Raw genomic sequence first — 19,364 nt, forward strand, 5'->3', positions numbered from 1 at the left:
CGCCTCTTCAAATTAGCCACCTGATTGCACTTTAAATAAAACATCTCTGTCTCTCTCTCTCTCTCTGGCACTTGGAAATCTCAATTTCCATCTCTCTCACTCTCTTGAGTATCTCTCAAAATTTCCACCTTTATCTCAGGTGTCCGCTATCTCTATCACTCTCTTAAGAGATATTTGATCTTTCTCTTTTCTTTTTACTCTTTGGAAAATACCGCCTAGTAGACAGTCGACCAAAACTCTCTCACTATCTTTCTTATTCTCTCTCTTCTTCCTCTCAAAATTTCCATCTCTCTCACTCTCTTGAGTATCTCTCAAATTTTCCACCTTTATCTTAGGTATCCGCTATCTCTATCACTCTCTTAAGAGATATTTGATCTTTCTCTTTTATTTTTACTCTTTGGAAAATACCGCCTAGTAGACAGTCGACCAAAACTCTCTCACTATCTTTCTTATTCTCTCTCTTCTTCCTCTCAAATAAATACGTTAGAAAATGACGTAAAAACTGTGTTAAAAAATACCTAACATGAACAGAAAAGTGTTAAAAAAATGTCCATCAGAAAAAAGTGTACTTTTTTACTTGAAATTTGTGGTCATAATCATCAAAAACCCCTAATGAGGAAGCCCTCGATTCTTTTGGGACAAATGCTTTCTTGTTATGATGTTGTTTAATTTAAAATTTAAAAACAAGAATAATTAACATGATATTTGCAGGAAACAAAAGGTTTTAATTACCGGATTATTACAGGACGGGGGTGGAAGATGGGGTTGTTTATTGTTTAGGACCAAACAAAAACAAACAATGAGCATACAAAACCTCATCCAATTCATACAAATACAATAGTACTGTTGACGTACAAATAATACACATAATTATTACATACCGGGTGGTATTGGCGGATTTTACAAGATTGGTGCCCACAACATTTACCAAAAAAAAAAAAAAAAAAAAAAAAAAAAAAAAAAAAGGGGAAACAAAAAAAAACCCCCAAAGAAGACCAAAAAAAACCCCCCCCCTCAAAAATTCCCCCCTCCCCCTTGTGTCAGTCTCATGTCATCGTGTTGTCATTGTTTTGGGCTTTCAACAAACATCACGTGACCTTGGTTCGAGGAAAATTCGTGCAAAGTTGATAGAGGAAACTGATGCTAACAGCTAAGGTCTTGTCGTCCCGACGAAGAGAGAAGGAATATAGGATAGAAGAAAACCAGCCGTTCCGAGAACGAACATGACTATGCGATGTCGACAGTGTAAACGCAACGCTGCGCTGCTTCAAAAATACGTCTAACCAAAATATCCTTTAGGTCCAAAATATCCTTTGACGAAATTATTAGCATTAAAAGATTAATAAGTAGCTAATATCAACATTCAGGATCATTACTATAACCACAACAATCGGAGATACAAATCGGAGACCGGCATTTGAAAAAGAAAACCAATAATGAGCAAGAATAACAATACAAACAATACTCTGTTTTCATTTGATCCACAATATATACATTTCACAAAGCACAAAGGCTATTTATCTTTTGTTATTTTGACCGGTCTCAACCTCTCAATTGTAACCAAAAACGCCTCCAAAGGGTCCAAAAACGCGTCGGCTACTGTTTTGGGTTTTGGTGTCCTAAGCAGGCGCCACAAGGGTCTCCCTTGTCAATCAGAAAACGAGGTTAGAATGTAAACACACGACCTTTATTCGAAACAGAACCTTTTCTTTGGACCTTTTTTTTAAAAAAATAAATAAATAACACATCAAATTTCTAGACCCCAAATCTGACATTTTATTTGAATTCCGTATAAATAATTGACTCAATATTTTAATTTTTCCAGGGCCTAGAATATACATAAGCAGAAGCATGTAGGTAACTAGTAGCTAGTAACCCACCTCTGTGGGCGAGTGGTAAACAGCTCTGGTGCTGGGTTCGAAACCCGGCTGAGACGGAAATTTTCTGACCAAACTATTCCATTCCTGGACAATCATGGATGTAAAAGAAAGTGCAGAGCTACGGTTTTGATGTTTGTGCTCTGAGATAAAACAAAAGGGAAAGGAGTAGGTATGCCATATTAAAATGTTTTAAGAATATCGAGAAAGGCAATCTTTTCTACAAAGAGATTTTTCAGATAAAGGGACTTTTCAGTCCTTAGGTTAAAGGGACTTTTCAGTCTCATCCCACCAGTATCAATGAGGTTATATTCCACAATAACAGGTGGCGTATTCCAGAGATCTCTCCCTCGTAAAGTCGAAATCCATGCAAAGGGTCCAGGGGATTTCGACTTATTTTCCACATCGCCGGAGCGTATCTCTCCCATATCACAGAGCTGGAGATGTAATTATCAAAACTACTGGGGGGAGAAGCTGAGGAACGCGGGTTCGAATTATGTTCGGCAAAACATCTTTATTTTTATGTTTTGTGTGTCTCATTTTCTCTCCTCGCTCTGGATTTATTATACAGGGTTTGAAAGAAATCGAGGTTTTATTTAATTTATTAAAATCTTTTTTTTTTTTTACGTTTAATACTTTTGTGTTGACGCACTTAAATAAATTTAAATTAAAAAGAATTAAAATGCCAGCAGAGCATATAGATTGTTTGATAGGGGGTTCGACTCCTTGGCCAGCCTAAGTTAGATTGAAGGGTAGCACGCCTGCGTTTTAAGTGCTAGGTGGCGGGTTCAATTTTAGGTTGGGGCGAAATTTATTTAAAGGTTCGTTCCAAGAACCGCCGACTTTCTCCTGTCCTATCCTCTCTTCGATTTGTGGACTAAGAGACCTCCGTTTTTACAGTCCCCTGTATCAAACCTCTTGAAAAAATAATAATAATAAAAACACCCTGTATAAAATTCTCATCCATGAATCACATCACATTTTGAACTGTGTGGCACAAACAAATCGAATTTCCATTTCCCTCTTGTTTCCAATCGAACAGTTTCAGCATCGTGTGTATTCAACTTAATTATACGCGCATCAAAACTTTGATTCCAAATTTAAATGACCCGTATGCCCCTTCTTCCCCTAAAATATTTCTAATGTGTGTCAGCATTGAGAGAATTTCACAGCCATTTGACGGAAATGATTAGATTGAGATTTCAGGAGCTTTTTATTTCAGGAGATTGAGATTTCAGGAGATTTTTATTTCAGGAGATTGAGATTTCATCAGGAGTCTCAGGGATTCGTAGCGGCCTAACCCATCCTTAGGACTGTTTGCCCCCAACATCTAAGCTTCGGAGTGGGCTTCTTGGGTATTGTCTCAGGGAGGTACTTTTTATTCTTATCCTGGACTTTTTAACCTGAGGTGAAAATGAGATTCCAGATCTGTACCTATGTGAATAAGATATGGCTCACATATTGGATACTTGGATTCACTGTCGTTTATACAGCAACCAGATACTTAGGTATATCCAAAAAGTTCAAACGATATCAGTCCATAGGTACCTATAAAAATACGCGGATTAAAACAGTCCCCCATTCTTCACATAATCATCTAGACGATTGTAAAAGACGATATGATCTAATGTAAAAGTTGTTTCACTGCTACGAAATAAAAACGGCAGTGAAACACTCATCTTTTTTTCACAAAATTCATTCTGCTCAAATAATATACGGTTTCAATTAAAAACACATTCTGACTTCTGTCTTTCACAATTCCTCGCGTCTTCACTAAATTCTCAATTCTTTAATTTCAAACAAACACACAGAGGAAACATAATTTTAATTGGAGAAGGAGTGTTCCACGAGGGAAGTTGGACTTGATGGACAGGCTAGGAAATTCAATCCTACAGAACTTCTTAGCGAATCTCCGGTGCCCAAGGAAGAACTGATTAGAAATTTCAAAATTAATAACAAGGAAGCCCGAATGAAACTCATCACTCAAAACCCCTCGAGACCTATTAGATTACTAATTATATTATTTTGCTAGCATTGGTAGGTAGTTTTGTGTTCAGTTTCATTTCATCATAGACCGAAATTTTTTGCTTCTCCCATAAACCAACTGTTAAATGATCAACTTGTCTTGACTATAATAGAAAACAAGCATGTCAGAATAGAATTCTTGTTAGACCAATCTGAATGTAAATGAGAATTAGATGTTGATTTCTTCGAGATAAATCTTGACAGATCAGCCTGGTCTGGTAATTTTCTACTTCAGCAGCTTTAGCAGGGAGTATGTTATAGAGATACACTTGAAATTATAAATTCCTATGTAGGTTTAGGTAATTTTAGATGTGATGATAGTTTGGTATTTTAAGCCTCAAATCCTCAAAGTTGGTCAAAAAGATGAACTCAAAAGACAACAAACTGTGAATGCCAAAAGGAAGATAAAATATTAAGAAAAACAAGAACCCTGAATTCAACAGGAATTTTGATGTTTGAAAAAGAGTACTGGGAAGAAAAACCACTCAAAGACTGACACTATACAACTTGAGGCACAAAAAACTCAGCTAATCCACTCTCTAACAAGACACCAAGGGGGAAAAAATGACCATCAAAATTTTAAGGCGATTACATGACTTTCCTTCCATAAGGGCTGAGACGGAAATTTTCTGACCAAACTATTCCATTCCTGCACAAACATGGATGTAAAAGAAAGTGCAGAGCTACGGTTTTGATGTTTGTGCTCTGAGATAAAACAAAAGGAGTAGGTATGCCATATTAAAATGTTTTAACAATATCGAGAAAGGCAATCTTTTCTACAAAGAGATTTTTCAGTTAAAGGGACTTTTCAGTCTCATCCCACCAGTATCAATGAGGTTATATTCCACAATAACAGGTGGCGTATTCCAGAGATCTCTCCCTTGCCTCATACAGCACAATATCATGGACCAAGCAGCTATATTGAATTTCATCAGAGATAAAACAATACACACACATTACATTAAAGTACACATAAGATCTGACTGATAAGATGAGAGAGAGAGAGAGAGAGAGAGAGAGAGAGAGAGAGAGAGAGAGAGAGAGAGAGAGAGAGAGAGAGAGAGAGAAGACAAGGATAAAAGCAAAGATACAACATTTCTAAAGACAAGGAATACCCAAGTATCGAGCGGAGAAAACCTCGGGATAAGCAAGGGGGGTGATATTGTGCAAGCTCCTCCCATTAACCTCCCTCCTGGGTTAACGCAGCCGGGAAATTAACCCCTGGAACCCTGGGATATAGGGGAGAGAGGTGAATATGGAGCTATAAGTTACACGGAGGACAGAATGGTACTATCTTCTAGTGGTGTAGATGAAATAGTATTTGTAAACGGGTGAAACGGAAACAGACTAATATAAGAGTGCAAACAGACTAATAGTGACATCTCAAATATTTGTACATTGTCCAGTACAATAATTATGAGATTTTGGCATCTCCACTAATTTTTGGTAATTTTACTTGTACAGACGGCCAGCCTGTCAATCAGCCCTAACTAGGGTGATTGCTTTGGGCTGAGATTTGGTTTGGCTACAAATTTTACGAGTGGATGCCCTTCGCGCTCAACCTTTGCTATTTCTTTAGCAAGGGGAATTCAGGCAGGGAGTACCTGTTTAAAGTCCCCCAGCCAGACTCCAACCCTACTGTACCTACAGTACACAAAAAGCGCGACGCACCACTGCAATAGAAAACAGATAGTCATACAAAAACAATGTGTTACAACACGAACATCATACAATTGTTATAGAGGAAGATAAATAACGCTTATTGTACGGGGAGCAGGGGGACCTGTCATCAAGATGTTTGTATAATATGCTGGTAAGTATACTTGTAGATACGCCTACTTTGGCATGGTTTGTGATACCTCAGAAACTACTACGGGTATTAAATGGGTACCAAATGGCAGCCCAAAGCAATCACCCTAGCTATTAGGGCTGATAGAGAGGCTGAAGAAAAACGGCGACCCCGGGAAAATGCTGTGAAAGAGAAGAAAAAGATTAAATAATACCAAAAGGAATTTTAAAGTTCTGATGGACTCCAAGTCTCACCAAAGCGCCTTGGGTTCGAGCCCAGGACGGATTTTATACCAAAACAGATAATGTTCGTTCTCGGAACGGCTGGCTTTCTCCTAACCTGTGTTCCCCCTCTTCGCTTTCGGGAAGATAAGACCTTAGCAGTTACAGTTCCCTCTATCAAACCTATTGAAACACGGGAAAAGGCTGTGAAAGAGAAGAAAAAGATTAAATAATACCAAAAAGAATTTTAAAGCTCTGATGGACTCCAAGTCTCACCAAAGCGCCTTGGGTTCGAGCCCAGGACGGTTTTTATCCTAAACAGATAAGGTTCGTTCTCGGAACGGCTGGCTTTCTCCTAACCTGCGTTCCTTCCTTCTTCCCTTTCGGGAAGATAAGACCTTAGCAGTTGCAGTTCCCTCTATCCAACCTCTTGAAAAAAAAACTATTCTATTCATTTCCGTTCTGTACACTGCTGAAGGCTTCACGAATCGAGTGAGTTTTAACTCACTCGATTCGTGCTTTTAACTCACTCGATTCGTATCACAAGCATAAATCCTAATGTATGCCTCATACGGCACAATATCATGGACCAAGCAGCTATATTGAATTTCATCAGAGATAAAACAATACACACACATTACATTAAAGTACACAGTTAAGATCTGACTGATAAGATGAGAGAGAGAAGAGAGAGAGGAGAGAGAAAGAGAGAAGAGAAAGAGAGAAGAGAGAGAGAGAGAGAGAGAGAGAAGAGAGAGAGAGAGAAGGGCCGTACCTGTGGTAATATTTATTAGTGTTTTATTTGTTTTATATAGCGGAGGAAGTTATAATTTTTATATCATTAATAACTCATCTGCATATATTCCACCGTGAAGAGGTAGGACCTCCCACCTTGTACTAGAACTTTGCTTAAGATAATGGATGGGATCAAAACTTTGCTTAACCTAATGGATGGGATCAGAACTTTGCTTAACCTAATGGATGGGATCAGAACTTTGCTTAACCTAATGGATGGGATCAAAACTTTGCTTAACCTAAGCAAATACCATAACTCAAGCAGGGTTGAAAAAAAAGACCGGTAAATTCACAGGTTCATTTGGGGCTAGACATAAATTAATTTTAGACGTTAATTTTTTGAATTTTGGGCCAACACAAACTCACTAAAACCAATCGAAATTGCCAGGAAAATTATGAGTTAAAAGTTAAAATTAAAACACCAATAATTTCCTTTTTTTTTTGTTTTTGTTTTTTTTTTTTTTTTTTTTTTTTCAAGCAGGGTGAAAAAAAGACCAGTAAATTCACAGGTTCATTTGGGGCTAGGATAAATTTTTATATTTTCTTTTTTTTTTTTTTTTTTTTTTTTTTTTTTTTTTTTTTTTAGAGATAGAGAGAGACACTGAGGCCAATCTTTTAAAGACACTTAAGCCAACCATCCTCCACATGAGAAGACCAATAAAAAACTATCTCCCCTAGAATAAACCAACGCATTCGCGGAGCCTTCTAAAACAGAAAATAATGGTCAAAATTTGTCTGAATATTGACATATGAACAAAGAGTCAAGCTGAAAATTAATTTTCTCCCCAATCAGACTCATTAAGGCTCACGTGGGCTTGGTCGTTGATTTCCAAAGGGTACAGTGCCTGTATTGTACCGAGCTTTACTTTGGTATGATTGGTTTGATTGGTGAACTTCCCCGCAGGATATCACCACAAAGTTCTGTGGAGATTATTAACAATCAATTAGATTCTATATTGATTTGACCCATTCGTACCGCCTCGTCTGGTGCTTAGTTTGTGTCCACACATAGTCGACCTCGTCGATTGACGAGATGAATCTATGTAATGTTTTAGGCGACGCCAATCGACCATCGATCGACTATGTGTGGACACAGCTTTACTTTACTTTCTGTGATCGTGAGACAGGCAAATGGGCATGGCATCTTCCACCGTGAAGAGGTAGGACCTCCCACCTTGTACTAGAACTTTGCTTAAGATAATGGATGGGATCAGAACTTTGCTTAACCTAATAGATGGGATCAAAACTTTGCTTAACCTAATGGATGGGATCAGAACTTTGCTTAACCTAATGGATGGGATCAGAACTTTGCTTAACCTAAGCAAATACCCGTAATACACTAGTACACACAGGGATAGAACTTCAGAAAAAGACCAACAAATAAAGAAGATAAATAAATTTTAGTTTTTGAGCATTTGAATTTCGAGCTTACCCGAATTCACTAAAACCAACCAAACTGCTAGGATTTTTTTTTGCAGACACTTTTTTTTTGAGAGGCAGGAAAAAATCTTTTAAAGACACTCAGGCCAACCATCCTCCACCTGACAATAAAAACCTACCACCCCGAGAATAAACCAACACATTCGGAACCTTTTAAAACAGAAAATAATAGTAGAAATTTGTCTAAATATTGACATACGAGCGACGAGTCAAGTTGAAAATTAATTTTCTCCCCAATCAGACTCATTAAGGCTCACGTGGGCTTGGTCGTTGATTCCCAAAGGGTACAGTGCCTGTATTGTACCGAGCTTTACTTTGGTATGATTGGTTTGATTGGTGAACTTCCCCGCAGGATATCACCACAAAGTTCTGTGGAGATTATTAACAATCAATTAGATTCTATATTGATTTGACCCATTCGTACCGCCTCGTCTGGTGCTTACTTTGTGTCCACACATAGTCGACCTCGTCGATTGACGAGGTGAATCTATGTAATGTTTTAGTCGACGCCAATCGACCATCGATCGACTATGTGTGGACACAGCTTTACTTTACTTTCTGTGATCGTGAGACAGGCAAATGGGCATGGCATTTAACTCACGGTGTTGAAAGGATTGCGGGGTTTAAAACCACCTTGCACGCCCAGAAACTTTGTCTGGGCTCCTTCCATGTCCTTAATTTACGAATGTCAAGAATTACAGCCGACTGAAAACAGTCAGGACCAAATCATAAGGATTAATTTGTCAAATTTGTCCATCGTATTCTCGTCTCTAGTCTAGCTCCTAGGGTCTCACTGTTGAATGCTACAATATTGTCAACTGGAAATTATTCGTATAGGTCGAAAAAATTATGCGAAAGAGAAAATTTCGTGTTATCTTGTGTACAATATATCCGTGGACCCATACGGGTTAACACGTTGCGTGTTACATCGCCAGTTCCAAGTCCATGTTCTATCGTTTGTTTTGTGTGTTGCGGCTCGCTTGATCATTCCACCTTATTTATGACAGAATTCTTCTCATGAGAGCCTCTCTCCACACGTTTTGATATGTGACTTTGCGTTCTGCCAGGATATGAAATGATATGGAATATGGAATATGGAAGGTACATGGACTATACCTTATCCATTTGAATATGGCAGCAAGGAGTCATCGACCCAAAATGAAAGAACCAATCAGAATGCGAGAACTCCTTGCATTCCCATCTCCCCTAGAATAAACCAACGCATTCGCGGAGCCTTTTAAAACAGAAAATAATGGTCAAAATTTGTCTGAATATTGACATATGAACAAAGAGTCAAGCTGAAAATTAATTTTCTCCCCAATCAGACAGCCCTTCCGAGAACAAACCTTATCTGTTTAGGAAAAAGCTCGCCCCTGACGAGAATCGAATCCGCGACCTAGCGGTTTTAAAGGCAGGCGCGCCGTTATCTTCCATGCTAACTAGAAACTAGGCTAGCGCATTCAAATTTCTAACGGGACTTTTTCATGATTCTAAAAAAATTCCCCCAGCTCCCTTTGATTCAAAAATTCCCTCCGGATTTGGCCGGAAGCAAATCTTTACGCCGGGAATAAACTGGTAAGGGACGGGAATAAATGGTCCCAGTGAGACCTTATAGAATTTTGTTTTGACTGAAATGTCGGGTAACACACAACAGTTTCTGACACATGGTCTTCTTTTGTTTCCCAAATAGCGAGTGACATATTATGCTGACATTGCTTCTGATTTGTTTTTATCAAAAAAACAAAATAGGGAGGAGGGAGGGATATAATTAGTGTACCTATGCAATATGTTTGAAATAATTTTGTTTTTCTCATTCAAGAAATAAAAGAGTAATAATTAGGGCTCTTTTTAAGTTCCTTTTTTGTACTTCATTCATTGAATTCTTTGCTGATGAAGATGAATTTCATTTCCTCTGGAACCCGGTAATTTTATTTCTAAAACTTGTACCTACTTGAATTTGATAAGAAATTTGGAAAATGTATTTCTAAAACTTGTTTGCAAGAAATTTGGTAAATTAATGTTGTTTATGAGAAGTGTGGAAAATCTACCTCGTACTATCAATGGTCCTTGGGTCAAAAGCGACCATGAAGCATTTTGAAAAACTCAAAAATTCAATCGTTCAAATCATCATCAGCATCACACAGAGGAAACACACTTGACTTCAAACAGAATCCTGATGGCAAAAACAACACCTCACTCCAAACTCACACTTCCAAACCCCTTTGATGGAGATGAATTTCATTTCCTCTGATTGTACTTGAATTTGATAAGAAATTTGGTAAATGTATTTCTAAAACTTGTTTGCAAGAAATTTGGTAAATGTATTTCTAAAACTTGTTTGCAAGAAATTTGGTAAATGTTGTTTATGAGAAGTGTGGAAAATCTAGCTCGTACTATCAATGGTCCTTGGGTCAAAAGCGACCATGAAGCATTTTGAAAAACTCAAAATTCAATCGTTCAAATCATCATCACACAGAGGAAACACACTTGACTTCAAACAGAATCCTGATGGCAAAAACAACACCTCACTCCAAACTCACACTTCCAAACCCCCCTCCTCGAAACACTTAATGTTCACCCCAGCTGTTTTAGTCAACACCTTAACTGAGTCCTCAAACATCATAAAATTAGTGTCATTACACTGAGTGCTCTTGAAAGCATTTGAGCGCCATTAGTGTCAAATTAACCCAGTGATCTAGTGGGGACCTGGAGAAAGCGGTAAAAGTTGCTTTCGAAACACCTGAGTCCACTATCACTAAAAGCACAAATGCTGCCTTTTTTTCTTCCGTTAATTGCCTCACAAATTCGATAATCCCCTTACTTTTCTTTTAAAATTGTCTAGGAAGGCGCCCCTTAATCCTTATCTTATCTTTCATTCCTTGTTCTTTCAGAGATACCCTTTAGGATTTTTGTTTAGGTAATTGGACTAATTAGGGCAACCTTCATTTTTCTATTTCCAAAAGATACCTACCTATTGGAAATTATTTAGCCTTTAAAGTCGAGGCCAGAGATCTTGTGAACACTCCATCGAAGAAGATATTAAAGAATTCGCAGAAAGGACACAACTTACCCCAGCAAAATGATATTTTTTAGTGAAACTTTCATGTGTGAATAAGAAAGAAGTAACATACCTGGAACAGAAGAATGTGACATGAAATAGTGTTAGTTTAATTTGAAGAATGGAAGTACGGGACTACTTCTACTCGTATTAGATTCTTCTATCCCTACATTAACAGTTAAGGCTTGGTAGAATAAACAGGTAGCCCAAACGGGATAAAACATGGTGTTTTTGCACATCCACCAGTAAAATTATAAATGCAAGATGCCAGCCTAGTTAGCTTAGTTGGTAGTGCGTCTGCCTTGTAAGCGCTAGGCCGCGGGTTCGATTCCCGCCCGGGGCGGATTTTATCCTGATGGAATAATGTTCGTTCTCGGAACGGCTGGCTTTCTCCTATCCTGTCTTCCTTCTCTCTTCGATTTCGGGACGATAAGACCATAGCAGTTACAGTTCCCTCTGTCAAACCTCTTAAAAAAAAAAAAAAAATATATTTTCCGTTACATAAAAGTTTACAAGGATTTCAGTGTGCTGTGTTTTTATAACCTCATTTAAAATGTTGGTGCCATCGGACATGATGGCTGCTCAGTCCAAGATTTTGTATCAACTCAACAAGTATTATGGAGAACGAGTACAAACAAGGAAAGCTAGTATTGCTAAGACAATCCGTGAAGTATGTAAAGTTGTGCAGGATGTGTTACGAGAAGTGGAGGTGCAGGAACCAAGGTTCATCTCTTCCCTTACAGAGTGTAACGGTAGATTTGAAGGGTTGGATGTTATAACACCTACAGAGTTTGAAGTAGTGCTTTACCTCAATCAGATGGGAGAGTTGAACTTTGTGGATGATGGCTCACTGCCTGGATGTGCTGTTCTGAAACTAAGTGATGGTAGGAAGAGGAGTATGTCCCTCTGGGTGGAGTTCATAACAGCTAGTGGCTATCTATCCGCCAGGAAGATGAGATCCAGATTCCAAACTCTAGTCGCTCAGGCCTGTGATAAATGTGCTTACAGAGATAGCGTCAAGATGATTGCTGACACGACAGAGGTGAAGCTTAGGATAAGAGAACGATACATTGTACAGATAACACCATCATTCAAATGTGGTGGGATCTGGCCTCGGTCTGCAGGTCACTGGCCTCTTCCTCAAATCCCATGGCCTCATCCCAACCTGGTGGTAGAAACAAAGACTGAAGGGTGTGACCTATTGTCCAAGGAATGTGCTGCTATGCAAGGCAAACAGTCAGCCATGGAAGGAGATGCTTGGGTGATGTCATTCACAGATGTCGAGAGCAAACTGCTGATTGGTGGTTGCAGGAAGAAGTGTCTCAGTATTCTGAAAACATTGCGGGATCGTCATCTAGAACTACCAGGAAATCCTGTAACCAACTATCACATGAAAACACTTCTGCTTTATGAGTGCGAAAAACATCCCAATGAATTGGAATGGGATGAATCTTGCCTAGGAGATAGAATCAATGGCATTCTCTTACAACTCATATCTTGTCTTCGTATGCTGTTCTTGTTATAGGCATTGTCACGATCTGTTTCAAATGCCTTGGTAGCCAACTGTAATGCAATTATCATTCTGACAGAACGTTGTGATTGTTGGATAATTATGGATGATGATTTTTTCATGACAGATCGGGAATATCGGGATCGAAAGAAAATTCCACGTCTTGATTGGGATTTGAAACGCGTCCTTCCGTTTACCAGGCGAGAGTCCTAACACATTAGATCCCAAGTAGTTCTCTTAATACCCTAAGGCCAGCCACTATCAGGTAGACCTGACAAGTACACCTGATCAAGTCCGCCTGTCAGGTCTACCTGATGCTCATCTTAATGGCCTAATAGGCCTAATTTCAAACTTCACAACCGGAAAACTCTCTTTTTTTTCCAATACATTCCAGAGCAAACAAACACCAAAGTTCCTGCACAAGCCACGAGAACACAAGGAGAGAGGAAGGATTTTAACTTCTACCTCTGCGCCAAGACGTTTTTGAAACATGAGCAGCGTCCACCATAATAATGGTTAATAACAATCAATACGTTATTGGAACGAAATTTACGATGTTTGCTCAGCAATAACAATCATAATTCCCAACCATCAGACCAAACAAAAACAAACAATGAGCATACAAAACCTCATACAAATACAATAGTACTGTTGACGTACAAATAATACATCACATAATTATTACATACCGGGTGGTATTGGCGGATTTGACAAGATTGGTGCCCACAACATTTGCCAAAAGAAACAGGGGAAGACCGCAAGGGCTTCTCCACTAAAAAGTTCAAGGGGTTTTCCACAGTGTTTAAAATACAAAAGGACCATCTTATAAGCAGGTCCTTTACCTCGAAATATATTTGGGATTTCGACAAAATCCGACTTTTGTTTCCAGCGAAAACCTGACTATCCTAATATAGGACTCCCTTTTCATCCATTGTTTCTCTTCTGCAACTCTTCACTTTGCAGTTTTCATATTGAAACCCGTTGCAGAGGTATTTGTAGGTAGGATTATAGGGCCAACTTTGTAAATTGGAAATTGCAGAGTGCAGAGTAGGGCTCTGGCTTACACGAAGTTTACTGACATCTGACAACTCCTATGAATACAAAGCCTTTGTGATTTGTATTTGGTAATGCATGTTTTTCATAAAACTATACAAATGATGTAACACGATACCTTCTTTTGTTCAAAAAAGTAATCATCCCCCCCCACTCCCACCTCATCCCCTTCCCCCCTCCCCCTCGTGTCAGTCTCATGTCATCGTGTTGTCATTGTTTTGGGCTTTCAACAAACATCACGTGACCTTGGTTCGAGGAAAATTCGTGCATCTCTCTAACAAGACACCAAGGGGGAAAAAATGACCATCGAAATTTTAAGGCGATTACATGACTTTCCTTCCATAAGTACCTTTGCAAAGAAGGATAGCAGTAGAACGTTTCTAAAGCAAAGACAAGACACCAAGAAAATCAAGAAAGAAGGAAAGTAAAAATAAGTGTGTTTCCAAAAGACACGTTTCTAAAGACAAGGATAAAAGCAAAGATACAACATTTCTAAAGACAAGGAATACCCAAGTATCGAGCGGAGAAGAGCTCAGGATAAGCAAGGGGGGTAATATTGTGCAAGCTCCTCCCATTAACCTCCCTCCTGGGTTAACGCAGCCGGGAAATTAACCCCTGGGATATAGGGGAGAGAGGTGAATATGGAGCTATATGTTACACGGAGGACAGAGTGGTACTTCTAGTGCTGTAGATGAAATAGTGATTGTAAACGGTGAAACAGGCTAATACTTATAAGAGTGGAAAGAAACTATAGTCAAGGGAGAAAAGATTACATTCGCATGAAGAAGACCTTACTATAAAGGAGTGACAGTGACATCTCCACCATTTGTCCAGTTCAATAATCATGAGATTTTGGCATCTCCACTATTTTTTGGTAATTTTACTTGTACAGACGGGGTCGGCGTTTTTCGTCAGCCTTTTTATCAGAACTAACTAGGGTGATTGCTTTGGGCTGACATTTGGTTTTGGCTTGAAATTTTACGAGTGGATGCCCTTCGCACTCAACCTTTGATATTTCTTTAGCAAGGGAAATTCAGGCAGGTATACTAACTGTTTAAAGTTCCCCAGCCAGACTCCAACCCTACTGTACAGTACACAAAAAGCGCGACGCACCACTGCAATACAAAACAGATAGTCATACAAAAACAATGTGTTACAACACGAACATCATACAATTGTTATAGAGGAAGATAAATAACGCTTATTGTACGGCGTCCTCTTCTCAATCTGATAAACCGGTTTGGTACATTTAAAACAAACAGAAATGTCAAGCTTCATTATTTATGAGAAAAATAATGTGTAGAATGTGTGTATATTTAAATGTGAAAGAAGAAAAAAGTTTTAAATATCATTAGAAGACGTTTTTTTCTCCTCTTTTATCTAAATTTGAATTATTCTCGTCTGTGTTTTTCTGGATTCTGATGTTTCTGATTAAATATTGAGAGTTCTGAGACGAAAAAGTTTTAAATATCACTAGAAGACGTTTTTTTCTTCTCTTTTATCTAAATTTGAATTATTCTCGTCTGTGTTTTTCTGGATTCTGATGTTTCTGATTAAATATTGAGAGTTCTGAGACGAAAACGAAAGATAATTGAAATTGCACGTTAAATAAATAAGTATACTGGGTTATTCCTTTGTAAATGTACGCGGTTCTGTTCAAAATGTCAATCATTATTCATTAACTTACCACGACTCACAACTTGGCCTCGATAGTAGATAATAGTATCATCACTTACCTAAAACAAACAAGCAAAATAAACAGCAGGTTAGAAAACTTGAGTATCTAACATTAGAATTCTTCTTTTATACAGATGACCCGTTCACCAAACTTCATATTATTAGTGGAGATGTCACCAGCACCAACCTATAGAAATTATCAATAGTGGAGATATCACATTCATCTAACTCTAAAATATCATTAGTGGAGATGTCACATTCACTAAACTCTACCTTATTAGTGGAGATGTCACCAGCACCTAATTTTAGTTTTATTAGTGGATGTGTTAAGTGCACCATATCCCCAATATGTAAGTTTACTAAAAATATGATGGATCTCAAACTTCACTCAGTTGAACGAACAAACAACGATAAATGATAATACCTAGAATTAAAAGAAATAGTCAATAAAGATCTACACACCCTAACAACACCAAAACAAACGTGGAAGTAACCACATAAAAAAGAAAGAAAAATACAAATATCATTTTTATAAAAGATATAAAAATGTTAATAAATAATACAAACAATTCATTAATAACAGGAAATAAATAATCATAATAAGGCCTCAGCAACACTGGTTTTTTAGCCAAATAACAATCTCACAAAAACAAAGAGAGCCAAATGATTTGGCGCCAGATGCTAGGGGGGTCCCGGGACCCCATGGGGTCACCTGACTAGCAACTGTCATCTGAACAGAAAGGATTCTGGGGACCCCGGGGCCGAGAAGTAGACAACAGATTTCATGGAATGGTTTAAAATTATGACCAAAAATATGATGGATTTCAATCTTCACTCAGTTGAACGAACAAACAACGATAAATGATAATACCTAGAATTAAAAGAAAAATAGTCAATAAAGATCTACACACCCTAACAACACCAAAACAAACGTGGAAGTAACCAGATAAAAAAAAAAATACAAATATCATTTTTATAAAAGATATAAAAATGTTAATAAATAATACAAACAATTCATTAATAACAGGAAATAAATAATCATAATAAGGCCTCAGCAACACTGGTTTGGTTTGGTTTAGCCAAATAACAATCTCACAAAAACAAAGAGAGCCAAATGATTTGGCGCCAGATGCTAGGGGGGTCCCGGGACCCCATGGGGTCACCTGACTAGCAACTGTCATCTGAACAGAAAGGATTCTGGGGACCCCGGGGCCGAGAAGTAGATCTTTATTTCTAATAGCCAGTCGGAGATGCGGTCAGATATATTGAGGAAACCGTGAGAACTTTGGTGGAGACATTGGTTTGCTCATCCGTGAACGATTGGTGTTCAGTGACACACTTTCATATGTGGCCCCACATGAATATTTAGTATTATTTATTCTAGGCACCTACTTATGTAGAATAGGTACTTGATCATTACTGGACTATTTGGGTCCGAGACCACAATTTTGGAGTTAGTCGACTGGTCGGGGTGAACTGTTATGAACTTTGTTCGAATGTATATGCTGACTCATTGATTGTCCTGGAGTGTGGTCCCGGGACGTGAGAGAATATGTACTTTTATTTTATTTCTATTTTCCACTTGAGTCAGATATATTGAGGAACCCGTGAGAACTTTGGTGGAGACATTGGTTCGCTCATCCGTGAACGATTGGTGTTCAGTGACACACTTTCATATGTGGCCCCACATGAAGAAAACTAAAAGAAAAGTTCAAGTATGATATGTCCCCTCACTAAAAACGAACTTTAAATAAACTAACTTGTGTTGAAGATGAAAATCAAATTAATAGCAAGTTAAACGCCAAAAATGAGTTCATTTACTACAAAAAATCCAAATGAATTGAACCCAACCTTATATACCTACTGATTTGGACTACCACATATTGCTGGATGGAGCATTGGAGCACCAATTGGCTGATGCCACTAGCTCCTCTCACCTATAAGTAAGAAACTAAGTAAGTAAGTATCTCTTTGGCAAAGGATCACCTGAAACTCTGAAACAACTTACTGTACCGATTACCCATCTAAAACATCCAAATTTTTTTTTATTTTTTTTTTTAGTTTTAAAGATGAATGTTTCACCGCCGTTTTTATTTCGTAGCGATGAAACAACTGCTACATTGGACGCTTGTGGTCTGTGTCGTAGCATGCCCATCGAAACTATAATTTCTTCATGCTTTTTAATTTCAGATGTTATAGGTTTTATTCTTCATTTTTACAAACAATAGTTTAGCCTATTACTATCATATTGGCCCATTACTTATTTTCATCTACATTTCATTCTCACTGTCCAAGGGACCACAATTGGACAGCATGAAGCAGAAAAGAACCATCCGTAAGGGCTTAACCCCATACACAAAAAAGCCAACTTCAAGGTTTACGGGGCAAACGGCCCTAAAAGATGGGTTAACTTCTACAAATCCACCATCCATAAGGGCAAATGCCTGATCGATTGTTTTCTTCTTAATACTGTCCAATTATCACTTCAAACAAGGGGATCCTGAGTCCCGAGGAGCCTACTTTGGTACTCGCTGTTCTCGAGTGCACTCAGAATAGACCAGTATGGCAAAATAGATCGACTGGGCTCTCGTATTTTACGATAACATACCTGGAACAGAATAATAACATGAAATAGAGTTAGTTTAATTTGAAGAATTGAAGTACGGGACTACTTCTACTCGTATTAGATTCTTCTATCCCTACATTAACAGTTAAGGCTTGGTAGAATAAACAGGTAGGCCAAACGAGATAAAACATGGTGTTTTTGCACATCCACCAGTAAAATTATAAACGCAAGGTTTTTTTTCGAATAGAAAGTTTTAGTCAACAAGAAACAGACATAGATTTTCTCACAAACACCAGACATCGATTTCCTCACTTCCTTTACATGTGATCCATTTGGAAGATTAAAAACTATGAAGGCATCAAAAGTTTGCTCCATTTTCTTACGAAAACCATATTTCTTAATAAAAATAATATTTTTTTTTATGGACAATTTTTCAAAATGTAAAAAAAAGGCGGAGGAGGATTTTTTTTTTTCTTTCGAAGTTATCCTGGTAGGAGGAAGGAGGGGGAGGAGGGGGTAAATTTGCGGGTGAGTTGGGGAGGAGGAGGGGTAAATTTGCGGGTAGGTTGAGGATAAGCACGTGGCCCTAATGAATACTAACGACTTTCGGCCGCGACAAGTGCACAGAAAATTGCATCCTACCTACATGGGATCCTAAATAAGTTATCCTGGTAGGAGGAAGGAGGGGGAGGAGGAAGTAAATTTGCGGGTGAGTTGAGGAGGAGGAGGGGGTAAATTTGCGGGTAGGTTGAGGATAAGCACGTGGCCCTAATGAATACTAACGACTTTCGGCCGCGACAAGTGCACAGAAAATTGCTATTTGCTTCGTCTTGGAACAATTTCAAGCAATGATCTGAATGTTTTGCAATGCTACATATATTCTTTATGTACATTTAGGAGTAGGTTCATACGGTCGTTGTAAATTTCATGCTACATTCTCTTTACAGTCTGTTCTTGTTATAGGCATTGTCACGATCTTTTTCAAATGCCTTGGTAGCCAACTGTAATGTAATTATCACTCTGACAGCACGTTGTGATTTTTGTATAATTATGGATGATGATTTGATGAAAGATCGGGACCGAGAGAAACTTCCAAATCTTGATTGGGATTTGAAACGTGTCCTCCCGTTTATCAGGCGAACGGTACTAACACATTACATCCGAATCCCAAGCAGTTCTTCTAATACCCTAAAGCCAGCCACTCACTATCAGGTAGACTTGACAAGTACACCTGATCAGGTCCGCCTGTCAGGTCTACCTGATAGTGTGTGTGCTCATGGCCTAATAGTCATAATATCAAACATCACAACCGGAAAACTCCTGTTTTTCCCAATACATTGCAGACCATACAAA

General features: G+C 38.3%; 1 protein-coding gene across 1 annotated transcript in view; it reads left to right on the forward strand.

Moving 5' to 3' along the window:
• Positions 1 to 12,730, forward strand: part of LOC103512199 (protein mab-21-like) — a 29,941-nt gene extending 17,211 nt beyond the window's left edge. The window contains exon 2 of the mRNA XM_008476954.3: positions 11,707 to 12,730. Within this exon, the coding sequence (XP_008475176.1) occupies positions 11,759 to 12,730 (972 nt within the window). The 5' untranslated portion in view covers positions 11,707 to 11,758. The remainder of the gene's footprint in view (positions 1 to 11,706) is intronic.
• The last annotated feature ends 6,634 nt before the right edge of the window (positions 12,731 to 19,364 follow it).

Source organism: Diaphorina citri, unplaced genomic scaffold (assembly GCF_000475195.1).
Source record: "Diaphorina citri unplaced genomic scaffold, Diaci psyllid genome assembly version 1.1 scaffold808, whole genome shotgun sequence".
Lineage (NCBI taxonomy): Eukaryota > Metazoa > Arthropoda > Insecta > Hemiptera > Psyllidae > Diaphorina > Diaphorina citri.